At 36.4% G+C, this 10,445-nt stretch overlaps 1 protein-coding gene across 1 annotated transcript in view; it reads right to left on the reverse strand.

Moving 5' to 3' along the window:
• The window catches only part of pcxa (pyruvate carboxylase a), a 119,152-nt gene that overhangs the window by 15,111 nt on the left and 93,596 nt on the right, over positions 1–10,445 (reverse strand). The window contains exons 11-16 of the mRNA XM_026196014.1: positions 5,344–5,488; positions 4,721–4,810; positions 3,951–4,172; positions 1,956–2,112; positions 524–764; positions 63–312 (exon numbers count right to left, since the gene is read on the reverse strand). Of these exons, the coding sequence (XP_026051799.1) occupies positions 63–312; positions 524–764; positions 1,956–2,112; positions 3,951–4,172; positions 4,721–4,810; positions 5,344–5,488 (1,105 nt within the window). The remainder of the gene's footprint in view (positions 1–62; positions 313–523; positions 765–1,955; positions 2,113–3,950; positions 4,173–4,720; positions 4,811–5,343; positions 5,489–10,445) is intronic.

Here is a 10,445-nt window from a genome sequence, read left to right on the forward strand (position 1 = left end):
ATTTAGATATTACATAGTAATATAATACAATGAATATCAGCTCACAGTTTGACAAGCCTCACCAGTATTGAGTTTGGTGCCTTTGGTACATGCCACAATGGCGCCCATGCTGGGCTGGGACGTCATTCCCGCCATGGAGTCAACCGCCACATCCACAATGTCTGCTCCAGCCTCTGCACACGCCAGCATGGCAGCCACACCGGCCCCTGCGGTGTCGTGAGTGTGCACATGGATCGGCACGTCTGGGAAACGGTCCCTCAACGCGCTCACCAGCAAATGGCCAGAGTCAGGCTTTAGGAGACCAGCCATGTCCTGCAGAGAGGAGAGACAGAGGGAGAACGTAAAGGAAAGTGAGAGAAGCGCACCAGAAACAAACAGAGACAGTGATGCAGTGGTGTTTTTTGTGTGGGTGGAGGCAGAGTGGGAACAGCAGTCGAGATGAAAGAGTGAGCAAGAGTTGAGGTTAACAAAACAGACAAATGGATAAAAAAAAATCCCACACAAAAAATAAACAAACAACCACCTTGATACAGAGGATGTGCGTTCCAGCCTTGACCAGCTCATCTGCTAGTTTGAGATAGTAGTCTAAAGAATATTTCTGCCTTGTGGGGTCGGAAACATCGCCAGTGTACGAGATGGCCGCCTCCACCACTCCTCCTGCTGCGCCTGCTGCCTCCATCCCCAAGAGCATGTTTGGAAGGTAGTTCAACGAGTCAAACACACGGAAGATGTCCATACCGTTTTCTTTAGCCACCTCACAGAACCTAACAAAAACAGGAAATGATGCAATGAGTAACGATATAGCAAAGAGCTGGTTGTTTCAGTGCTGTTATTGTTAACTTAACATAAAACTATAAAATTAAAACCTTGTCAAAAATATATATGACATATATTATTATTATTGTTCTGGATCATAAATATACGCTGAATCTGACTGTTAGCCATGGTTTGTTTTCTCGTGATTCTTTAACTCCGCCCACACGTCACGCCTCCAGCCACTCATGTTTTTCCGGGAAAAAACGGTACAGACTATCTTTCTCTTATAAATATAATAAAACTAAAAACTTTTTGGAGTTATGAAGGATGCAGTACTACTATATAGGTACTCAAGATTAACAGGATATTAATGAGGATAACCCCTTTAATACTATAATATCATATAAATAATATTAAAACAACACTGGTTTGTTTACTTTGGGGAGGCTTAGATGATGTACACGTGTCATTCCTGTTAATTTTTCTCCTACCTTATTTAAGCAAGTATTTAGGGCCCATTAAAATGTCAGTTGATTTTTTATTTAAATGTACATATTTTGCCACTGAAAATGCTGAATGGAAACCAGTAGCAGCCATTTTATGGTAGGTCTGAAACAAAGCCATTAAAGGAGCACAAAATGCTCCCCAGCGCCACATTCTAACCTGAATTAAAAGCCATCTGAATGGTGCTTGGGGCCAGAATCAGTGGCAGCAAGAAACAAATGAAGAAGACTAAAGCTAGTAAAGACAAAGGGTTTTTCTAACAAGTAGTGGAATCAAATGATTTTTCACTTTGTTCGGTAATGTCTGCATTCTTCCGCTGAAGTGGGCGGAAAACCATATTAAAAAACTCTGTCATGAGTCACTATTCAGCAGCAGAATTGTGCTGTTCCTGAATCTATAGTGTAATAGCAAAAGAATTTACTATTGCAAAGTCAAAGCAAGCAATTCATAAACAAGTGACTCTAATGAGCAGGTACCTTTTAATAGTTGCACACACACACACATTTTTTTTTTATTAATTATTTTCAAATTGTATTCCTCATCTGCTTCCTTAACGGTATGAAAATTTTCATTGCTGTAAGTGGAATCTGAATCAGAACATTCAATTCCCTGGGATTCCGGTTCGTTAAAAGATTAACATTTGAGAAGTTCATTCAGACTGTGAGCAGGTTGTGCTTTAAGATACCACGACTCACTTGGAGACGGCATTGTCAGGGTAGTTGGTGTATCCAACGGCGTTGGCACCTCTCAGAAGCATCTGAAAAGGCACATTTGGCATCAGAGCCCTCAACTCTTGCAGCCTTTTCCAGGGACACTCACATAGGAAACGCATTGCTACATCAAATGTAGCGCCTGGTGAAGAAAGAGAAAACGGACCAAAAAAAAGAAGAGAAAAGAGGATCAGGATATAAACATAAGTGGAACAGATGTGAAACTTTAAGAAGCATGTAAAAAACCTTCCTATTGGAGTCCTTGCTTCAATTCCAGAAATGAACTCAACACACATCTAGTGTGCATCAGTCATTCAGTATTTATAACAGTGTTTCTGCAAGACTTTTAAAATCAAATTTAAGACTTTTTAAGACCTTTTTTAAGACCTTCACAAATAAAATTAATACCATATGAGTGGGGTAGGGCAATGTCTATATTACCATTTTAAACTGTAAGATTACTATAAAAAGCATAATTTACAGTTCAGATACAAGATTTCACAATAGTAAAGTTTTATAAAATGATAAAAAAACATTTAAACCATTGTTAAAATCGATGAGTCAAAAGTATCAATTATTATATTATTTAAACAATTTTTATCAATAAATTACTATATCAATTAAATAGCATAAATTAGGGGTGTGCAATATTTACTATATATATATATATATATATACAGTAGAGTATTTTATCCTGGTTAATATTATTTGATCAAAGTTATTTAGTGACTCAAACACTTGGTGCTAAATTGTTTTAAACCAGTGTAGTTAGAGACGGGCAGTGTTTAATTTTGTATTATTTATATATTGATTTATTATTTAACTATGTTTTATACAAGATTAATATTTCCAGTCCTCATTTTAATTTTTTTTATTAGTTGTCATTTTATTTTTTTCTTAACATTATCTATTGAGCTTTAATTTATTTCATTATTTCTATTTAATTTATTTTAGTTGCCAAATCAACACGTCTAATTACTCACCCTCATGTCGTTCCAAACCCCTTTGTTCATCTTCGGAACACAAATTAAGATCTTTTTGATGAAATCCAAGAGCTTTCAGATATGGAGAGTTCATTGGGTCAGATTATAAACAAAGTCTAAAACTAAAAGTCTTAAACCAAAACTAAAAATCTAAATTTGAAACCCTCCATATTCCGACACTGTAGGACAGCTATGCAACTGACTTCAAGGCCCAGAAAGGTAGTTAGGACATTGATAAAATAGTCCATGTGACATCAGTGGTTCAACCTTAATGTTATGAAGCAACGAGAATACTTTGTGTGGAAACAAAACTGTCTATGGATCGTCAGAAAGCTCTCGGATTTCATAAAAAAAATTCATAAGATAAAAGAAGGTTTTACGGGTTTGGAATAACATGATGGTAAGTAATTAATGACAAAATGTTAATTTTTTAGATTAACTATCCTTGTAAGTTTAGGAGTCTTATCTAATATTTATATTTTATTCCTGTGAAAAATGGCTTTTAGTGGTTTAATTTATCCATAATTCATATGAAAACATGCATCTAAAGATGCATTGTGTGTTTTGCCAATTGTGGTTGCTTTCTAAAGCTGTTTTATAAATAGTAAAGGCCAATTATATGATTTATGGTGCCTAGCCTGTGTAAACATATTTTTAAATATAGATTTGAACTTATTTATTAGTAAAATCAACAAACCATTTAACAATGGAATTGCATTTATTTTTTAAAACATTTATTCCTTAAAATTACTAAAACACAGTCATTAAAGATGATTCAATTGTAGACCCTGGCTTCATTGGTATTTGATCAACAGACAATTGATCTGTGTTTGTCAGCTGGAATGAGGGGAAAATGTGAGACAAGCTGGAGAATGGTGGGATGGGTTTGCTGCTAGAATGCAAGAAAGCGGTAAGGCAAAAAATAGAGAGGGAGGGAGAGAGTGTGAAAGAAAGCATGAGAAGGAAAGAAAACAATAGTGCAGAACTAGAATCACACCTCCCCAGTTTTCCACACTGAAGAGGTTGCTGAAGCTGTGGGCCACAAAAGGCGCAATCCGTTTGAGGTCGTGAGTCCGTACACGAGTGGCCAGGAGGGACTGGTGGGCGTCTCTGAACGTAGTGTCCATAAGCAGCAGACCCTGGTGGGCACGTACCGCCTTCGCAAAACCATCTGGACCCTCTCTCAGCAGCACATCCCTGAAACCCACTGGTGGCTCACCTGCAGAGTGCATACAAACAAACAAACTGCCAATTAATAATACAGACATTAATCACTAACACCACACTGCGTAGGACTACAAAGGAAAAAAACAACTATTTTTATCAGGGCTATTATTCACATACAGACACAAATGCACAACAACATGGATCTAAATAAACAAAGTATTACAACAAAAAATATAAGTCATTTTTCCATTGATTTACACTCTTGGCACATGCCCAATCAAATCCATCCAAGATGGAAGTAAAAAAAAAAAAAAAGTGAATGAAAACGTGTTGGAGGGGCTCTTTTGTAAATAAATGTCTATTACATTCCTCCTGATGTAGCTTCATAATAGAGTCATGGGTAACTTCATGAAATGCTGAGGGGGAAGAATGGATTAAGACCACCTTCTGAAAGACGTAAACATACTCTACTTCATGCCTTTGCAGTGCATCAATTAAATAACACAGCAACGAAGTGCAAAGGCAGCTTATGCTGGGTTTGTAGTGTGAGAAACTGACAGCATGTGAATGTAAGATAAGGAAATGGTGTGTGTTTCTCACCGAGGGGTACTGGTGGGATGACCGGATCGATGGGAGAAGGCTTAGCCTTGACAGGTATCGGAGTAGTCGGGCCGTTCACCATAACATGCCCTGAATGACGAGCAAACGCAATCACACACAAATAGTCCAAACTGCTTCAAATCCACCTCTGCTGGTATAATACACTGAGTGGATGGGTCAAGTGGACCGAGGCTGCACAGCCCACGTTACTTAAAAGGTTTTGGCACTTGGCTTGACTTAAACTTAGTAAAGGGCTGCTGAGAAAGAGCAGGGATGGTGAAAAGTACACTTTTTTTTCATAAGCACAAAATCTTTCATTATGTTATTCCTATTTTTAAAAGAAATATCTTCTGCTATCAAATGCTGCATTTATTTGATCAAAAATGCAGTAAAACTAGGGCTGCATGATAAATCACATGTGATTTTAATGCGCATCTCGTCAGTAAAGCCGGTTCTGTGATTAGAAGTAAATCTCCATCACGTGCTTTCAGACGAAATGCACATGACAATCACATGCAATTTATCACACAGCCCTAGAAAAAACAATGATATTGTGAAATCTCACTAAAATGTAAAACAACAGTTTCTTTTATGAGGATATTTATACTGAATATAAAGGTTACCAAGGTAGTGAAGCAGTTTCTGGGCTCGGTTCTGCACGGGTTTGAGGTTGAAGAGATCTGGATTCTCGTCGATGAACTGTGTATCTACCGTCGCATTCAGGAACTGATTATTACTCAGCACGTTCTGAAGGAATGGGATGTTTGTCTGGGGAGAGAAAAGAGAACAGACAAATACATTTTTACCTAGTTAAGAGGAACTGATGAACTGAAAGCTGGAGAAAGCCTAGAGTGGGTAGCTCTTGAGAGATGAAGACCAACCCAAGACCGTGCTCTCACATGGGCTGAGCTTAGGTGCTAATGGTCCTACACAGGACAGATGGAGCCATTCGGTAGGCACTGCTGAAATCAATACCATTATCTAAACACTCAATACTCCCTTCCATCACTATTCAAACCTGCCTTTGAGTGTGTGAAAAACTGGGCTCGGGTCACTGAGGAAACTGTGCTCACTGTTACAGCATGAAGTAACAACTCAATATACTGAGCTGACACGCAACACATTTGAAGTCCTTTGTTCCTAATAGTCTACTACATGCATTTCTGTGGTGCTATGAGCTGAAACCAACAGCTGAACATGAAAGAATTGTTTAGAATCCATTAGCCTGACTGTCAATACTGTACTCCAATGGCAGCCGGAGAAGGGGAGATAATAAAGGTTTAGATAGACATGAAATAAAGGGTATGAAATTGGAAGAATGTTGACGAGATGGTGAGTTGAAAAGGGGGCAGATGTGAGAAACTAACATAATAAGCAAAGTGTTAATTGAAACTCTATAGTTTTAGCACTTGGTTTTTGCACCCTTGCCACCTACATACATACACTTAACACATTGATTCTCTAGGGAAGGGTTTAGTGGAGGCCTTAAGAGAACATGTGAAAGAGATCGTGGATGGGGAAGAAAAGAAACCAAAATGGAGGCCGAGTCCAAATCTTCTCCCAAGAATTGAGAGTTGGAAAGAGTCGGCTCTAATCCGCCAGTACTCTGACCCAGATTCTTCTGACTGCAGGATTCCTCCTCGTTCCAAACTTTTACATTATCCCTCTCAAAAAGAAAACTGTAAGCATTTTAAAATGTAAATGCAGGTCCAGCCATTTTTGGCTTGAATGCACAAGACTTCTGTTGTCAGTTAGCTGCTTGATGTTGGTATATTTTGTTACAATAATCATGAACACAATGGTTTGTTTTGCAAATAGTTTAACTGTATACTGTACTTTGTCATTTTTTAGTTATATACCTAATGAATCACGTGAGATTTACAGAAAATATCTACTTCAGTGTTGAAAAATAAAAACAAAAGATATTTTCAAGAGCATTAGTAAACCTGTGTTGTTCACCATTGATGGCTGTATGGACAAAGATATTTCTCAAAATATATTTTATGTTACACAGAGTTAAAAATGTTTGTAATGACATGAGTGTGCATTTATAATTAATCTTTGGGTGATCTATTCCTTTAATTTAAGTCTTAATACAAAATCAATCATGTGCATCCAAAATGTAACTTCATACAGACACAATGCTAGAGACATAAAGTACCTAATGCTGTGTAAGATAAAGTGCCTGAAGCTACAGACTTTGCATACTTGAACAATAAGATGCATACTGATGTACTGAAAACCATTGCGACTACCACAGCTGACGGGCAGCAAGTTTAACCCTCTATGGTAGTGCTGTAAAATTTTGTTTTACGTTATTTTATTTACTTCAGGAAATTATTGCCTGAAGTAAATTGAACATCCTTCGTTGAAATATCAATGTAGTTATCTACATAATTTAGTATGATTCTGATAATAAGGCTTAATTCATGGTCAGTGTTTTGCATTTCGGTTACTCAGAATATGTGTGTTGTCTTCTGTTTTTCTACATATTTTCTGTCAAAATGTGTAAAAAAAAAGTGCTATGGTAGTGCAACAAACAGTAACAGAGTAACAGAGTAAGAAAGTAACAGAAATGCAAAAGACTGACCATGAATTAAGCCTTACTATCAGAATCATACTACATTATGTAGATAACTACATTAATATTTCAAAGAAGGATGTGCAATTTACTTCAGGCAATAATTTCCTGAAGTAAATAAAATAACGTTAAACAAAATTCAGAGAGAAACAACAATAAAAAAGTATTTATTTTAAATATAAAGGGGAAAAAACATTTGAATGTTTTTTTTTTCTTTTTTCTTTTTTACCCAATGGTAAAATAATACATAACAGAGGGTTAATGTTTTTCAGGACAGCAGAGTAAACAAGAGATTTTCAATAACATGATTCTACAACCACATCCTGTCCACATGTTCAATACAAAATAACATGCTGAAGAGCACAAGCATGCACATAAATCCACAATAATCAAAGCTTTCTCATGGCTGGTAAAAGAAACAGCTTTGCTTGGACAGTGTTGTTTAGTGGTAAACCACTGGGTATTGCTGAAAACAATTTGTTGCCCACAAGCTCTCCACAATTGCTGTACAAAATCAGGGAAGAGAGAGAGAGCGGGAGAGAGAAAACACTGGAGTTTAAACATTTAAGCACAGACAGGCTGTTGATATATTCAGGGCTACCTGTCTGAATTTTTACATTTAGAAATGAGGAGCAACCACACTGAAGAATACAGGTTTAAAATGAGCAGTTACAATGCCAACCATCCAACCACGGGACCTGTATAACAAGACAGATGGAAGTACAGATGGCGATACCACAACATAGTCTTGCAAATCTAACCGATTTAAGTAGCTCATTTTTTGGAGCTGTCCAGGGTGCTGAAATATCTCAAGTCCACTGTGCTTTACTCTGCTTCCCAACCTTCTGTGTCTCCACAGCCTCATTAGACAGACTCAAATAAGCCTTAAACAACACCAAACTAGAAACGTATTCATATTATATTCACATGATAGCTAATTATTACTTTAAAAGCTACTATTATTATAATGAAGTCTTACACAAGTTTTGACAATTCTGAAGGCAATCGGCTGAGAAACCGAGAAAGGCCTAGGAGATAATATATTCATAAGTAAAATCCACATTGGGTGTTTAATTAAATTCAAGACATTTGTATTATTTTTATTTTCATCTTTCAAAACCTCAACAAGTATGAAATATCACCCATCAGCAAAACACATCATCATTTATACACGTTAATGAGAAAGGCACCAGCAGCAAGAACATCTTTGAGAAATAGTACATAAGATTAAGTCCTCAAATTGTGAGGAACCAGTGATTGTTATTTAAATCCTGCACATTTTCATTGTTTATATACACACATACACCACTGAGTCTTATGCTCACCAAGGCTGCATTTACTTGAAATACAGGTAAAAACAGTAATACTGTTAAATATACCAAAATACAATTATTGCAGTAACATTTTATTACAAATTTAAAGTAAGTTTTCTATTTGAATATATTTTAAAATATGACTTATTCCGGTCATGGCAAAGCTGTATTTTCAGCAGCCATTATTTCAGTTTTTAGTGTCATATGATCCTTTGAAAATTACTTTATTATGCTATTTGATGCTCAAGAAAGATTTCTTATTACAAGCATTAGCACTGTTGAAAACAGTTGTGCTGCTAAATATTTTTGTGGAAACCAAGATACATTTATTCCAGGTTTAGTTGATAGATAATTAAAAAGTACAATATTTAAATATTTAAAACATGTATTTTTATTGTGGGGATGTACAAGTCTTTACCTTTACTTCTGATCAATGAAAATTTAAATATTAAATTCTTTACAAAAAAAAGGCCTAAGCCTAAACTTTTGAACAGTCATGCATATTTTACTACAAAATAAATGTACACGTTAATTGTGAAATCACACATATTTCGTTTCCTTAAAAAGGAAATAAATTTGTTACAGCCTCAATATTTTAAACTATAAAAACATACCCATAGGTTCAAGAACCAAAAACTAAATCTTACAGTAACCCGCTTAAGTTTCCCCCAGTGTGTTATGTACCCCTGCTGGAATCACTCTTTCACAGCAATTAGTTGTGGCTTGGATCCAGCAGCTGCAGTCTCTTTCTTTCATTGCAAGCGCAATGTACATACTGTATACACATGAATCATTGATATTTGTCTTATGGTACTTAAATGTATTACTCATGATCTGTCATTTTTTTTATATGATTTAACTGAACCAAGGCTGATTTTAGCTCGCCAGCCAAATCTTGAGTCTGATCCATCAGCTGCAGCGAGGTTAAGCAGACTCTGAGCCTACCGGTTAGATGCTCCGAGTGTGTGGAGATGGACTAAAGCGGGCCGCTGGCAAATGTTGCGAGCCGTCCGCTTAGCTGTGCTTGCATGCAGTCAGGCCTCTATATATAGACCCGCATAAAGACTGAGTGACTCATGCTCACCTAAAATCACAGAGCCCAGAAAAACAAAGATTACGGGAATCAGAGATAGAACATGAGAAACTGAGAAAAAGTGTTACTTGGACTGAACATCTTTGGCTCCTTCTCTACTTCTCAACTTTGCTGGCCGTGTAAAGCTGTATTAGCCTCACGCTCATAAGATGATTATACAGCTCAGCTTATAAGAACGGCTCTCTCATGATTTGGTACAGACAGTGGGCTTTGAACCGTGACCACTTGCATCAACAGTAAGTGTCATAACACTGGGCCAGGACATTGTTTTTAGGCTACCACTTTACAACAAGATTCATTTTGTTAACAGCTACAATGAGTAATACATTTTCAGCATTTATTAATAATGTTTGTTCCTGCATACACTACCGTTCAAAAGTTTTGAATCAGTAGGGTTTATTTTTTACTTCCTTTTTTTAATGCTTTTAAGGATGCATTAAATTGATCAAAAGTGACAGCAAAGAAATGTATAATGTTATAGAAGATCAATGCCTTGAATGAATGCTGTTTTTTTCAAGATTATATTCATCAAAGAACTATGAAGAAAAAAAAAAGACTTGACAAAAATATTAAGCTCAACTGTTTTCAACTGCTTTGACTTTCTTGAGCATAAAGCATATTACAATGCTTAATGAAAGATTATGTAACACTGAAGACAGGAGTAATTCAGTATTTCATTAAAATTCAGCTTTGCCCTCATGGGAATAAATGACATCTTAAAAATATATTAAAACAAAC

Source organism: Carassius auratus, chromosome 21 (genome assembly GCF_003368295.1).
Source record: "Carassius auratus strain Wakin chromosome 21, ASM336829v1, whole genome shotgun sequence".
Taxonomy (NCBI): Eukaryota; Metazoa; Chordata; class Actinopteri; order Cypriniformes; family Cyprinidae; genus Carassius; species Carassius auratus.